The sequence below is a fragment of the Phycodurus eques genome, chromosome 13 (assembly GCF_024500275.1).
Source record: "Phycodurus eques isolate BA_2022a chromosome 13, UOR_Pequ_1.1, whole genome shotgun sequence".
Lineage (NCBI taxonomy): Eukaryota > Metazoa > Chordata > Actinopteri > Syngnathiformes > Syngnathidae > Phycodurus > Phycodurus eques.
This window is the reverse complement of record NC_084537.1, coordinates 3,949,594-3,965,691: the sequence shown is the minus strand read 5'-3', so window position 1 is coordinate 3,965,691 and position 16,098 is coordinate 3,949,594. Positions and strand designations below refer to the sequence as shown.

The 16,098-nt window shown below is 42.1% G+C and overlaps 1 protein-coding gene across 7 annotated transcripts in view; it reads left to right on the top strand.

Moving 5' to 3' along the window:
• Positions 1-16,098, top strand: part of LOC133411313 (nuclear receptor coactivator 2-like) — a 70,446-nt gene that overhangs the window by 34,237 nt on the left and 20,111 nt on the right. For 6 of the 7 annotated variants that reach the window (XM_061693526.1, XM_061693528.1, XM_061693530.1 and 3 more), the window contains 8 exons: positions 1-38; positions 2,621-2,724; positions 3,472-3,649; positions 4,978-5,172; positions 8,807-8,908; positions 9,107-9,247; positions 9,325-9,472; positions 12,838-13,894. The exon at positions 1-38 is cut by the window's left edge and continues 135 nt beyond it. In XM_061693526.1, the coding sequence (XP_061549510.1) occupies positions 1-38; positions 2,621-2,724; positions 3,472-3,649; positions 4,978-5,172; positions 8,807-8,908; positions 9,107-9,247; positions 9,325-9,472; positions 12,838-13,894 (1,963 nt within the window). Of the gene's footprint in view, positions 39-2,620; positions 2,725-3,357; positions 3,385-3,434; positions 3,650-4,977; positions 5,173-8,806; positions 8,909-9,106; positions 9,248-9,324; positions 9,473-12,837; positions 13,895-16,098 lie in introns of those variants that run through there. The other variant, XM_061693532.1, reaches the window with a different exon arrangement.

Genomic DNA, 16,098 nt, shown 5'->3' with positions numbered 1-16,098 from the left:
AGAGACGGTCAAGCAGATCCGACGCATCAAAGAGCATGGTATGTACGTAAAGAGCTACACTTAAGCAACAACACCACGGTGATGTAGTAGAGGTCAATAGCATCCGCTCCTTTTTTTAAAGGGGACATACAGTGGTGCCTTGAGATACAAGTGACTCGACTTACGAGTTTTTGGGGATACAAGCTGTTGTTCCGTATTTTATTTTTATTTAGTATTTTTTAATTTATTAAAAAAAAATTAGTTTGCTTTCAGTTGCCAGCGCAAACTTGACGTACGATCGCTGTATGTTGTCAGCAAAATCAACTCGTGTCGTGATTACTTTAGATGGACCTGTTTTTTTTTTTTTTTAATACTTAAGAGTATACTGTATATGATGAGCTTTCTATTATATTACGATTATAAAAGTCAAATCTGTATTCAGAATTAGGAATAGGACTCGATAAATTTCTAACTTATTCGTGTTCCTGTTGGACATTGAACATAATTTTTTTTAATGTTGTTTTACAACCTATCCTGTTGATTTGTTTTTGTATTTGTGTTCAATAAAGACAATTTCTTATACTGCCCCCAGGTGGGCAAGGTGTGCACATCAGAAGGAGCATCTGTTGTATTGAAGGTAAAAGTGTTACAAAATCTATCCATCTATCCATTTTCTGAGCCGCTTCTCCTCACAAGGGTCGCGGGAATGCTGGAGCCTATCCCAGCTATCATCGGGTCGGAGGCGGGTTACACCCTGAACTGGTTGCCAGCCAATCGCAGGGCACATATAACCAAACAACCATTCGCACTCACATTCACACCTACGGGCAATTTAGTGTCTTCAATTAGCCTACCATGGATGTTTTTGGGATGTGGAAGGAAACCGGAGTGCCCGGAGAAAACCCACGCAGGCACGGGGAGAACATGCAAACTCCACACAGGCGGGGGCGGGGACGCTCTTACCAGTCGTCCACCATGCCGCCGTTAAAAAAACCCATTTAATTCTTATTAATTCTATTCAATTGTATCATGACTGTATGTTATTATAAAGTACAATATGATCAAATGCTCTTTTTCTCATATAAAAAAACACGATTATATTTTTTTTGGGCGGTGGGCTGGAACGGACTGATACCATTTCCATTCTTTTCAATACGAAATATGATTTGAAATACGAGTATTTTGAGATACAAGGGTGATCACGGAATGAATTTAACTCATTTTCAGGGCACCACTGTACTAGCCCAGAATCAAGCAATCACACTCACATTCACACCTATGGGAAATTTCGACTCTTCAATTAACCTACCATGAATGTTTTTGGGATGTGGGAGGAAACTGGAGTACCTAGAGAAAACCCACGTAACCACGGGAAGAACATGCAAACGCCACACAGGTGACGCCGGATTTGAACCCGGGTCCTCAGAACTGTGAGTCAGATGTGCTAATCAGTAGGCCCACTGTGCCACCTCCGAAATAGTCAAATGACAAAAAATAGACTTAATTCCACACTTGATTACTGAACAGGCATTTCAGACACACAACTACTTGGATACAAGTCATTAGAAAGTCCATTTTACATCATTTCCCCTTTAAATGTTCACTCGGGGTAGTGCAAGTGCAGCAACAGGTGACTTGGCGCTTGACTTTGTGTAGAGATGTCAGTCGTCAGTGTCATCGAGAGTTTGGAACAGTGTCCAAATGAGCATGGCACTTACGCAGCTCCAGTCCCACACCAGGAATGCCAACTATGTGGCCGAATGGGGCCATGGCAGGCTTATCGGCCCTGCCGCACAGCCGGAGAGGTGTGTGTGCGCGCATGCGTACGCATGCGTGTGTGAGGACTCCTTAGCCAGAGTGCATGATGTCACAGTTTGCATGTGGACCAAAGGCCAAAACGCATTAAGAAAAAAATACTTCATGCTAACAAACAATGTAAAACTCCATAGATCTGCTAACAAAACTGGCATCAATGTTGGGGTCTTTAAAAACCTTTAAGGAACTGATATTTGAACACAAACAGTGCAGCAACACGTAGACAAGCCATATAACAATATAGTCTTTAATTAATCATGATGTTTAATTCTTCACGTACTTTTTAATTGTGTTATTGCTTTATGTTTTTATTTTATTTTTATTTCTTTATTTTTTTTAAAGTAACCCACAATATTTGCTATTTTCCCTATTTAAAACACAGCACAGTACATGCTGCATGGAACTGGATTGTCACTTCCTTTCATTTCAATGGGGAAAGATGATTAGAGATACGATAGTTACAGGTTACGTGCCTGGTCGCACAACAAATGAAGCTCACAGCACGAGTGTTCAACAATTTGGCATTCTAATAAAAACATGATTTAAAAATTTTTATTATTTTTTTAAAAGTCACAAAACATAATTGATAACTATATTCATCTGAGTGCGCACCAGCTGTGTGAATGCGTACCATGGATAGCGCTGGCTTAAAATTTCAATTTAATTCAAAATCAATTTTCCCCTGCTCAGGTACAAAGAACATTGACAACGTCTGTAATTATCTGAATGCGTGAACCCGCAACAGCTGCAAGAAAGCATATAACAGAATAAATGGAATGAAGGGCTCTGCTATGACAAACATTGCCTTTTACTTCTTTTTTTCCAGAAAAAGCTCCGGTGGCCGACGCGGAGGAGGTGCAGAAGGCCGACATCTCTTCCACCGGGCACGGTGTCATCGATAAGGACACTCTGGGACCCATGATGCTGGAGGTGAGGCGATCAATCGCGTGATATGAATGTCGCGCCTCCCCCAATTGTACATGTTGGTGAGGGGGAGGGAGGGGGCGTGGGGGCTTCCTGTCCCAAAATGGAGTCGCATTGCCAGTGGGAGATAAACTGGTGTGTGCTGACGTACAACATGGCACCCGGCACAGAGGTATTAAAGCTGATTAGAAGTGTGTGTGTATGTGTGTGTGTGTGTGTGCGCGCGCGTGTGTGTGTGTGTATATGCATGTTTCGGTGTGTGTGTGTGAGAGAGAGAGAGAGTGAGTGAGAGTCCATGTGTGTGTGTGTGTGAGATAGAGAGTGTTTGTTTTAGAATTATTTTGTGTGTGTTTGAGAGAGGAAGAGCGACATCTTATTTATCTTGTCTGTGAGAGCGTGTGATTGAGTGAATGTGTGTGTGTGTGTGTGTGTGTGTGTGTGTGTGTGTGTGTGTGTGTGTGTGTGAGTGTACACCTCCCTGAAAAGCAGATTAGAAGGAGAAAGCGACCACACATCAGCATTAACATACTATTTATAGAACGCAGCAAGTCCAAGACTGGCTCCTCTCTCTTCTACACGTTAATCCAAAACTGATCCAGATTGCATGTTTGCCCACAATGTAAACGCCACCTGTATGACATCATTGAACATGTTCGGACACTTCCTGTATGTCTGTACGTAGTTCAAGCCTTGGTGGAGTTCTTGTCCTCTCTCAGAGTTTTTCTTCTTCTTTTGTCATTTTTTGCCCCGCAGGCTCTGGACGGCTTCTTCTTCGTGGTGAACATGGAGGGCAACGTGGTGTTCGTGTCGGAGAACGTCAGCCAGTATTTGCGCTATCAGCAGGAGGAGCTGATGAACACCAGCGTGTACAGCGTCCTGCACGTTGGCGACCACGCCGAGTTCGTCAAGAACCTGCTGCCCAAAAGCCTCGGTCCGTACCCACAAAACACAACATTAAAGTTCAAGTTGCCGCGAAAAATCGGAACGTTTCCACCCACTCATTTTATGCATGTTTAAAGTCTGAATAGTTCAAGAAAACAAAAAGTCAGAATATCGCTTTTAAATCTCAACTTTATACCTGTAGCAATTTCCCTTTATCTCAACTTTATTCTCATAACATTCTCCCTTTTTCTTTTTTTTTTAAACAAAAAAAAGTGGTATTTTTAAAGAAAAAAATACTATATGTATTATTTATTTTAAGAAAGCCAAAATATCACATTTAAATTGCGACTTAATTCTCATAACGTTATCCCTTTTTTTTCAGATATTGGAACTTTTTCAAGACAAAAAGCATGTAAAATTTCAGCATTTATTTTCGTGACAGACTTTATTCTTAGGCCATTACGGATTCATTAACAGTAAAGTAAAATATTATGTTTGATTTTTTTAAATTAAAATTGTATGATTATAAAGTTGTAGTATGTCTAGTTCGAGAAAAAGATGGTAAACCTATTATCATGAAGTCGTAATATTTCTGTTAAAAAGAAAAAAGCTAAGCAATCTGATGATCATGGAGTTGTATTATTTCAAGAAAAAAAATAAAAGAATTGTATCATAATAAATTCATAATACTAAAAACTAAGCCAGAATTTTGCAAATTTATACTTGTAATGTTTTTCCTTTTCTCGTGTCAAATTTGTAACTTTATTCACATAACCTTGCAACTTTTTTTTATTCATTTATTCAGCACAAAAAACATGTAAAATGTTAACTTGACTTTATTTTAGGAACTTTAGGGGCTTTTTTTAAATTAGTAAAGTAATGAATTCAGTTTATTTTATGATTATAAAGTCGTAAAATATTTTTTTCCAGAAAAAGATGGTAATTGCTATGAAGTTGTAATATATCAACAACAACAAAATTTGATTATTGATTGATCGTTATTTGATTTATGATTATTAAGTTTTAACGTTTCAGGAAGAAAATAGTACTTTCATTATTTTAAACTAGAAATATTCAAGAAAAACACTTTTTTAAAAAAAATAGTAATAATAGTAAAGTCATAATATTATGATCAATTGTGAGCTTTTTTATGTAAAATGAAGACTATTATCATAACCTAAAAAAAACCTCATACTGTGCGAATAGTCATAAAATATTACAAGATGATTTTTTTAAATGTTATGAACATGAAGATAAAACATCCATCCATCCATTTTCTGAACCGCTTATCCTCACAAGGGTCGTGGGAGAAGATAAAACATTCCACCAAAGTTATTTTTATTACTCTTTGGTATTAAATGGTTATTGTGTTTCAAGTCAATCACCACGGCGGCGACCCATCGAGCAGGAACAGCCACACGTTCACCTGCCGCATGCTGGTCAAGCCGGCGGCGGACGGCGACGAGGACGCCTGGCAGGCGCCCGATCATCGGGAAGCCTCGCAGCAGAAGTACGAAACCATGCAGTGCTTTACCGTCTCCGAGCCCAAGTCCATGAGGGAGGAGGGCGAAGGTAACGCAGCGCAACACCGGCGCGGGATACATAGGACGTTCTTGATTGTTTAGCTCCACCGTCAGGTTTTCAGGCATGCCGTTCCTGTGCGTGTGTGTGTGTGTGTGTGTGTGTGTGTGTGTGTGTATGTGTGTGTGAGAGAGATTGTGTCAGTGTATGAGCTTGTGAAGGGAGTAAGTATGACCGTGTGTGTGTGTGTGTGTGTGTGTGTGTGTCTGCATGTGTGTGTGTACCACAGAACCAGAGAAAGTAAGAGAGTGTACTGTATGTGTAAGTGTGCCTGTGTGAGGGTGTTTGAGTGTAAGAAAGGGGGGGAGAGAGGTATTTTGTGTGTGTGTGTGACAGAACCAGAGAAAGTGACAGTATTCTTTATGTGAGAGAGTAAATGTGCGTGTGTGTTTGTGTGTGTGACTGTGAGTGTGTTTGTGTGAGAGAGAGGTATTTTGTGTGTGTGTATGTGTGAGGGCGTATGTGTTGCAAGTGTGTGTGCGCGTGAGAGAGCGTTTTGCCCCCCCCTGTTCCATGTCAGTACGTTTCACGCAGAAGAGCGACTAGAGAATTGAGTGAATGTAGTTTGTGAAGTTTCACACCGCTGTCCCAATTTTCCATTTCTAACGGCCACCATCGTGCCTCCCTACTACCCCCGAAGCCATGCTGATTGTTTCTCTTCGCGCTTCCGTCCTCTGGTGTCCCGTCCTCGTTTCCTCACTGCTTCTCCTTCGGGAAACGCTAATTAGCGTACGACACTTCGTCTTCCTCCCGGGAAAAGAACAAAAAGTGTCTGACGTGCTAATTTTAGACGTCTGATGTATGAGGGGCCGTTAGGGACATTATTCAGGATTAGCTCTCACACTTACTATTCAAATACTTTCACACACAAACTACTGAAAAGCTCTCATAACACTACTCCAACCTTCTCATGCACAGGAGTTTTGCTCTCATAACACCACTCAAACCCTCTCATAATTACTACTCAAACACTCTCATTTCACTACTCAAATACTCTCAGACGCAAGAGTCTTGCTCTCATAGCATACTCAAACACGCTCATTAACAATACTCAAAGGCTCTCATAAACACCACTCAAACACTCTCATTAACAATACTCAAAGGCTCTCATAAACACTACTCAAACCCTCTCATATCCACTAGTCAAATCCTCTCATACACGAGTGAAAGTCTTGCTCTCATACATAATACTCATACTCTCATAAACACTGCTCAAATTCTTTCATAAGCATGAGTGAGTCTTGCTCTCATAAATACTACTCAAACACTTTCATAAATACTAATCAAACCCTCTCATAAACACTACCCAAACCTTCTCATACGCAAAAGTTTTTCTCTCATAAGCACTACTCAAACCCTCTCATAAACATTAGTCAAATCCTCTCCTCTCATACACACAAGTGAAAGTCTTTCTCTCATAAATAATACTCAAACACTCTCATAAACACTACTCAAGTAATCTCACATAAATGAGGGAGTCTTGCTCTCGTAAACACTACTCAAACCCTCTCATAATCACTACTCAAATACTCTCATATGCAAGAGTCTTGCTCCCATTAAAAATACTCAAATGCATTCACACGAGCATGTCAATCACATTCACGCACATGTCACTGGCATTCACTGGTTCATGTCAATCATGCTCACACACATTTTGATAAATAGATTTAGACCTATAAATATATATCCACACAAATAGACTTAGACAGTACAGATCTAGACATATAGATAGATACATTTTGACAAATAGTTCTAGACTTATAAATATAGATCTATCTTAAAATAAATCTCCCAAGAATGTTTTGTTCACAAGCATGTATGAGAGCATTTGAGATGGATATGTGAAAGGATTTGAGTATATTTTATGAATGCGTTTGAGAATGCTATTTGAATAGATTTGACATTGACATGGGTTGAAAAGGAAGTGGTTTCAAAATAAAATATGGCATTCACCAACAGTCATAAAGTACAATAGTAAGCCTAACTTAAGCAGTAGTGTTACATAGCATGATACTATATAGTACACACATATATATTTATAGTGTACATCTGTCATATACTTGTTGATTATTGTGTTACAATAACGCTTTTCATTGATTTAAAATGCCTGCTTTTAATGTGTAAGTGCTGTAGGATATGACGTAATGGTCGGCCAATCATAAGCCGTGTCATGTATGACGTAGGGCTAGGCTGGCTCGTCTATCAAGAGCGAGACGCCATTAACCGGACGCAGATGCTGCCGAATAAATGTGGCTTTCGGGCCAAGCGCAAGTGGACGTCTGTTTACTCCTCGACTCAAGACAGAGTTTCAATACCGCTGCGTTACAATCTGAAATGTATATGGTTCGTTACAGGCCGCATAGTCTCATATAAGCTCCCCTGCGCTGGTGTATCTAATGAGGTGGCCAAAGGGAGTGAAGGACTTTTATTGTCATAGTGAAACTCGTGTAATAGAGATGCATTACAGACTACACACACTCAGAGTCAAATATTTCATGACTTTTTTAAATATAGGTACATCTTAATAAATTAGAATATACTTGAAAAGTCAATTTTTCTTCAGAGTGATTAAACACTGAAGTATTTTTCAGATGGAAAATTCTACAAAAATCACTTTATTTCTTGAATGAATTAACTATTTCGTTTGACGTTATATTTTAGTTTCTCAATATGGGGATTTTTCTATTTGCTATGTGCTATTATCATCAAAATTATACATATTTTAAAATATTAAATACTTTACTCCAAGTGTGTGCAGTGTATCGCTATAATTTCACTTTTTGAATTGAACTACCTAATAAAAGATTTACTCTATTCACGTGTGAATAGAGTAAATCGATTTATTCGACGTGTGTGAGCATGATTGACATGAACCAGTGAATGCCAGTGTGCGTCAATGTGATTGACATGCTCGCGTGAACGCATTTGAGTAGTCTTTATGAGAGCAAGACTCTTGCGTGTGAGATTATTTTAGTAGTGTTTATGAGTATTTGAGTAGTATTTATGAGAGAAAGACTTTCTCTCGTGCGTATGAGAGGGTTTGACTAGTGTTTATGAGAGGGTTTGAGTAGTGTTTATGAGAGCTTTTCAATAGTGTGTTTGCGTAAAAGTATTTGAGTAGTAAATGTGAGAGCTAATCCTGAATAATGTTGAATGGCTGCAGGCGATATGGCCTTAAAATAACATCTCAGGTTTTTTTGTTTTATTACAAAAATCGTTCTCCCTGCATTAACTTGCATTAACTTCAACAGGAATAATAGAAACTGTTTTTTTAGTACTTGTAGTGGAGCCCACCCAGAATGTTACCTGTAAATAAAATAATTTTCATTGGTGAAGGCAGCACTTCATACACTTATTAATTAGTGAGTGGGTCAAACACAAATATCCACGTGTGTGTGTGTGAGTGAATTTCAGTATTCCAACGTTAGCCAGGGGTGCCTCCAGAAACGTTTGGGTGTTTTGAGTGTTGAAGGTGGTTGGGCTGGTCGGGGGTAGCCCCACTGTGATGTCACAATCCAGTGAAAACGTTTTGTCATAAGCAGCCCACAAAATATTGACTTGGTTGTTTAGTTTCACACTTGATTGAGTCACTTTCAGCTCATATTTCCGCTTTCCACACAAACAGATCTGCAGTCGTGTCTCATCTGCGTAGCCAGAAGAGTTCCGGTAAAGGAGCGAGCAGCCATGTCATCGTACGAGAGCTTCACCACGCGCCAGGACCTTCAAGGTAATTCACTCGGTGTTACCTCTGCCAAGGAGCTTTGGTAAAACAGTAGAACCGGCCAAGCGGAAATGTATAAGTCCATTCATTCATTCCATGTCGGGTTCATCTTGAAATTTCACCCACATTTCCAACTACATTTCTAACCTAACTTTTTGTCAATAGTGTACTGTCTATCTGTAAGCACTCTCGGCCCTCTCACAGGTAAGATCACGTCACTGGACACCAGCCTGTTGCGGGCATCCAGGAAGCCGGGGTGGGAGGACCTGGTCCGTCGCTGCATCCAGAGGTTCCACGTGCAAAATGACGGCGACATCTCCTTCGCCAAGAGCCACCAGCAAGACGGTGAGCAACGACTTTCATCCCCGTGCCGTCATTTGTCGTTGGCTCACCTTTTGTTGCCGCCGTCTTTCTCCCTGCAGTGTTGAGGAACGGCCACGCGCTTAGCCCCCTCTACCGATTCTCGCTGTCCGATGGTACTGTGGTGTCGGCGCACACCAAAAGCAAACTGGTCTGCTCACCCGCCACCAACGAGCCGCAGCTCTACCTGTCCCTGCACATCCTGCAGAGGTAACATCTTCAACAGCCAAGGCCAGTCATGCCATTTACAAGAAAAAAAAATTACTTATTCACAACAGTCTATTCTTTTAATTTATGTCTTTGTTTTGTATATAAATGTTAGATTATTTTGTCCAATCAGATTTCATTTACGATGAGTAGCGGTGGCCCCTATAACTTCAACTATGTTAGCAACGGGACTGTCACGATGCGATGGTATTAATTTTAACTGGACCCAGAAGCAGGCGGAGGCTGAAGAAGTTTGTGGAGAATTATTTATTGTGAAGGGAGTCAGAGGTAGATCCGTGAGGCGTACTGGCAGGTCGTCGAGACAGCGAGCGTGCGGCAGACGGTGGCGTGAGCAGGTGGATGGCTTGGAGGCGTGGTGGAAGAGGTCAGCAAGGCGGGGAAAAAAGAAGGAGCACTGAGGGACAAGTAAGAACATGGAGGTCAGAAATATTGCAAGGACTGGCGTACCTTACATGTTAGTTGAGAGCCGTTGTACCACAGGTGAATGTTAATACTCTGGCAGTGGAGTCTTGGATCTGGCAGGCTTTAATGCAGGTGATGATGAAGGCTGATTGACAACAGGTGCCCGGGCCGAGGTAGTGCTGATTACTGGGAAGAGAGCGAGAGAGAGAGAGAGAGAGAGAGAGAGGGCGAGAGGGGCGCAAAGCGCCACCCAAGCTCCAACAAAGAAAGTGCAGGGCACAGCTCATGACAGGGACTGTTTCTTAAACCAATCACATTTAAAATTCGCGTCAGAGAGGCAGCAGCATTTTCCCGTTCTCTGATTGGTTGATCAGAGAAAGCCAAGTTGGCCTAGCAAAATGCGTTTGTAGCAATCTGCACACATTAATACATTTAAAGTGGCACTAAACAGGCCCAAAAAATGGCATGTAAATTCGTCACGTCCACAGAGAACAGGCCTGACATTTTTATGAATAAAAAAAAAAAAAAAAAAGAAATCTCTAAGTATATAAAATCAGGCTTCAAAAACTTGAATAATAAGGGCCATCTCTCAGCTCTCAGATGCTGTGGGTGTGTCAAATGGATGTGCCAAAACCAAAGTGATCTGTCTGACAACCAAGTTCTCTTCTGACTTATGGCATCTCCTCACACTGGCATGCCATCTGTCTTGTGGTTTTAATTGACTGCTTTGTAAAACAGATGGTATGCTGAAAGTAGTATAGCAGTATCGGAATCAAACATACTGAGGGGGTGATGGCTTATAGGATGTAACATCACATTGGGAGACTCAACTTCAAAAGTGAAACGTTATTGTGGACGATAATCCTAAAAACAAGCACACAAGTCAACTTACCCTCGTTGTTGGTGACATAATGTCACAGCCAAACACGGCAACTGATGACAGCGGGACGGTAGGAGGAAGCCCAGGTCGGGAGAGACTAATTTTTGCGTAGTGCCACTTTGATAATCAGCGTCTCTGGTGAGTATGTTTTATTTTATTTACATTTTGAATGTTCTTTTCATTTTATTAGCTAAAACATTGATTGTATTTCTATAATTGAAGAGTTCAAACGCAAAAAGCGTCAAAAGCGGCATTTCAACAAAAATCAAGTCATGCCTACCGAACTGTCACGGCATCGTTCGATGGTGAATTCGCTCAACCTGTGAAACTAAACAATACTTTGTGAATCTCATGAAAATAAAGGTTTAATTGCATTTTTTGTTTATTCACAAAGCATAATACTTACCATTTCAAAGTAAATTTTATAGTTACCTGAAATGTTTGCACAAATTATTTTCTTGGAGTTGTCTGGGTTTGCGATAAAATGACCTCTGTGAAAGACCTTTATAATATATTTTTTTTTTTTTTCAAAACTAGCCTCTTAATTGCTTTATGCATATTAATTTAGAATGCCCAAAATAAAAATTATTAGCCTTTAACCTGGAACCAGAAATAACAAAAGCTTTTCTAATTTTGCGATTGAACTCTTCTAAGCGCCGGTATTAAGAGGTGGATAAAGGTGCATATTGCAAAAGCAGTTATTTATCCACATGTTGGAAACCTTTGACCCAAGGTATGTGCGTCTGAGCCACCAAGCTTTTCTTTACCTATACAACTCTACATGAGAAAAGCATGTGAGAGAACTACCATGCAGTTTGATGGTTCATTTCATGATGTTAAATACTGGAGTTAACTGTCTAAAATATTAATTTATGAAGGAAAAAGTCAAAATGATTAGCTGTTAAAAGCGTGCAAGTGGCTAATGTGTCCTGCTCACAGGTCACTTGTAAGACGCTCTGCCATGTGCGCACACTCGCAACGTGCCTTTATACAGATGGGATAAATCACATGTTCTCACTCTCACTTAAAGGAGGCATGTTGGTGGCGTGAAAAAGCCTATTTAGACATCAAACCTTTATAATTTTTGTGGCAGCACTTGATTCACTGGCTCCATTCATGTCGACATGACCCCCGGGTGCATTCAGTTTATTCTATGCGTGTGGAATCACATTAGCACACGTTTAAAAATATCTTTGAAGAACTTACTTGAAGGAATCAAATCTACTGACTCCCAAAAAAATCGTCCATCACCTGGTCAACAAGAAACTGGATGGACATGTCTTCTGGTAACAGTACGCACAAAACAGTCTTGACGAAGTTTCTTGAAGTTTGCCATTTTGTTTGAAGTAGTCGTTTTGCACTCAGTCACGGCCACAGTAAAAAGTAAAAAAAAAAAAAAAAAAAAAGACTGACACCAGTTTTACTGATCAAAAAAGAATTAGGTGTAAATATTTACCACAGCATTACACATGAAATGTCTCAAGAACCCATGACTGAAAATGAACAAGAAGTTGGCCATTTTTGCCTGAAGAACTAATTTCCCACTCAGACACGGCAGACGTGAGAGTAAAAAAAAAAAAAAAAGTAATTAAAAAGGCCCTGACACCAGTTTTACTAAGCAACAACGGAATTGGGTGCGGAATTTTACCATAACATTATGCACAAAAAAGTCTCTGGGATCATGTCCCACATCGAACAGGAAGTTGGCTAATGTTAGGGCACTTATGGACAAGCAATGGACTGGCAGTCAATTGCAAGGCACATAATAGACAAACACCCATTCTTACTCACATTCACACCTATGGGCAATCAAGTGTCTTCAGTGAAGCTAATATGCATGTTTTTGGAATGTGGGAGGAAGCCAGACTACCTGGTGTAAACCCAAATAAGTACAGGGAAAACATACAAATTCCACACAGGAAGGCCAGAGCTGAGATTTAAACCCCAAACATCAGAACTCTGAGGCAGACTTGCTTACCAATAGACCGCCGTGCTGCCAGGACTGTAAAAAAGGTCAAGTTAATATCAATATCCGTATAACCAATCCCCTGTGTTTCTTTTACAGGGAAAACATGGGCACGATACCTCTGGACATGCCCACCAGCCTGGGCTTGTCTAAGCCCAGCGACTCCCTTGACGCCACAGTCACCCGGAACCACTTCGCCATGTCTTCGTGTGGCTTCGCAAGCCGAGCTGCCACGCCACAGGCCAACGGCCACAAACCCAGCAGCCCCTCGGCCCAGGGAAGCCCCAGCGTCACGTCCGGGGGACAGGGGGCCATTTTGTCCCCTCGCCATCATCACAGCCCCGGAATGGAGCCTGGTTCGTTCTCACCTGGTGGTGGAGTCCAATCCCCAGTATCCATCTGCGGTAGCTCAAACAACTGTGGTTTTAACCCACTGGGATCCCTTCAGGCTCTCAGCCAGGGCCACACGACTTCCGAATCCCCTGATGGAAAACCAGCTGCCATCAACAGCCCTCTTCCCAGCACCCAGGAAAAAGACCACCCTGACTTGGAAGCTGACTTGCTGGGAACTTTTGGGGAGCATCAGGACTCGTCCCGAAAACAGGAGGGCGAGCCGGACCAGAATAACGATGAAGATCCAGACAGCTCGGACGAGCCGGACCACCTTCTGAGCACCAAAGGCCATACACAGCTTCTGCAGCTTCTCACCACCAAGCTGGAATCCCCAGACCCCTGCTCATCTCTCGGGGCCCTGGCGGACGAACAGTTGGCGGGCGTCGGTGCCTGTTTAGGGGTGGCGCACACCAACCACTCGGCATCACTGAAGGAAAAACACAAAATCCTGCACAGGCTGCTTCAGAACAGCAGCTCGCCGGTGGAGTTGGCCAAGCTCACCGCCGAGGCCACGGGGAAGGAGCCTGTCGGGGGCGAGTCGGCGGGTGATGGTGGCGAAAACGCGTCCGCCCTAGCGGAGTTGGGTGTCAAGCAGGAGCCGGAGAGCCCCAAGAAGAAGGACAATGTGCTGTTGCGCTACCTGCTGGACCGTGACGACAACGGCTTCCTCGACAAAGCCATCGAGATGGAGACAGGCGACGGTGCCAAGATGGATGCTATCAAGACAGAGAAAGAGGACCCCGCTTTCAACATGGCTGACCAGGTCGGTGGTTGCAATTGGCCTGTGTACACAACACTTTTACAGTGTTGATTAGAGACCAAGCCCCAACACGAATAGTGAAAATCTATTTAAATCAAAAAATATTTGATGGCTCTGCTCATAAAAAATAATAATAATAAAATAATTTAAACCCTAAATATACACCAAACTATGAACCTAAAACACTTTAATGTACTGTGTCGTATTATTTTCTTTCTAGACACTTTATAATTGACTTGCTAATTTGCTTTGCATAGTTAATTACTCTCCGCTGAAACGTGCTTCCAGAGAGACTTCTGTTAAAAAGTGTACTGTGCCACGTAAGCACTTGTTCTGGTGTTTCGCTACATTTCACATTAGCTTAAGTGGTGAGCGTGGCTTCTCTGTCTGCTCCTCTTCTCTCTTTTTACTTGGTGTGTGGCATGATGAGCTACTCGTTTAGTGATAATGATAGTTGTCAGAAGTGTCGCTTATTCGCTTATTCAAAGTGTAGCTTCTGATAAGTGACTTAGAGGAACTGATCCGGACAGTGTGTAGCTGCGCTAGCTAGCTAGCCGCAGCTCGTCGATGGTGCGGAGGAAGTTAGCTTAGTGCCTCGAATTTCCACGGTACTTCCTGAGCAGCCAGGAAAGCCAGGCGGCAGCTCCTCCAGCTCCGTGGTTAGATGTGCGTGAACCCATTTTTACACAGTGGCAGATACGATTACATCATCAAGAAGCGATATTGCGAAATCGCCATCTTCATTGGTCACAAAAGGCTTACCAATGTGCATTAGTGGCTCCATATACTTCTGTTGGAAGAGAAACTTGAGTGTGCCAATGCATGTTAACAGCTCCTATTAACACCCCCCACTCCCCCCCCAACATCCAAAAGCTCTCATCACGTTTGACAGCTGCAGAGCGAAAGTTGCCAGCGGTTCAAATCCTGTTAAGTGAGTGAAGGAAGGAACACAAGATTAATTTTCCAGGGTGATTTAATACAAGGACATAATCTCAACCGTTCGTCACAAGAGACTGCAAAAAATATTAAAAGCGCCAAGACATCTTAGCTTGTACGGCTGTATATTGCAGTGTCGCGCAGCTCAAAGAGCAGCCAGCACTGATGTATTTGTTTTCTTTCGGATCCTGCCGACAACACCATCAAGTCGTGGAAATACACAGGACGTGTGTGTGTGTGTGTGTGTGTGTGTGTGTGTGCGCGCGTGCCTGTGTGTGTTTTGTCTCTGTGTGTGGGTGTAGTTTTGTCTCTGTGTGTGTGTGTGTGTGTGTGTGTGTGTGTGTGTGTGTAGTTTTGTCTTTGTGGGTCTTTGCTCCAGTAATTTGATCAGTCCTGTTTGTATATGAGTGGTGCTCATATGTTATTTATGCTCATATATGGTCATTAGTGAGGTCCCTTGATGTTGAATCACAGAGTAAATCACGACACAATACTACTGCAGGAGTAACAACAATAACAACAGGGTCATGTCACATCACACTCACAGTGCGATGTGAAAATCAATAGGAAAGTTCAATGAGTATGGGACGCTACTTACTGTAAAAGCATTTTGTTTAAACCAGGGTTAGGATTTAAATTGGAGTTTAAAGCCTGGCTAAGGCTTTTCAACTGGTATTAGCGTTTCAAATTAGGGTTTCAAATAGGGCTGCGCAATTAATCAAATTTGATTGCCATTTAAAATGCGGGCACTGCTGCATATGAAAAGTGCATATGAAAAGTGCTTCATTTGTAACAACGCCCGCAACGTTGTAAGCCAGCCATCAGGGGGGCGAACATATGGTTAAGGCTTCATTCAGCCACGCTCTGTGGCCAACTTCAAAATAAAAGATTAGAATGGCATTGATGTCCATCCATCCATTTTCAACACCGCTTATCCTGGTTAGGGTCGCGGGGCGCTGGAGCCCAGCTGACTTCGGGCGAAAGGCGGACTACACCCTGAACTGGTCGCAGGGCACGGCATTGATGTCCAATGTAGTAATATATGAAGCTTTTATTTAGGAGTTGGCCCTCTCAGCACGTTGGCGGAGAGGCGGCATGTCACGGTAAGACACTATTAAACATTGTTGTAGCGAATGCCTTGACTTCAACTTTTCGGCTGGCCGTAAAAGAGAAGAAAAGGGGGGGGGGGGGGGGGGGGAATCACAATTGTCGAGTTCTTTGCAGTTTGTGACCATGCACAACTGACCAATGGTCAAGCAGAATAACGGTAA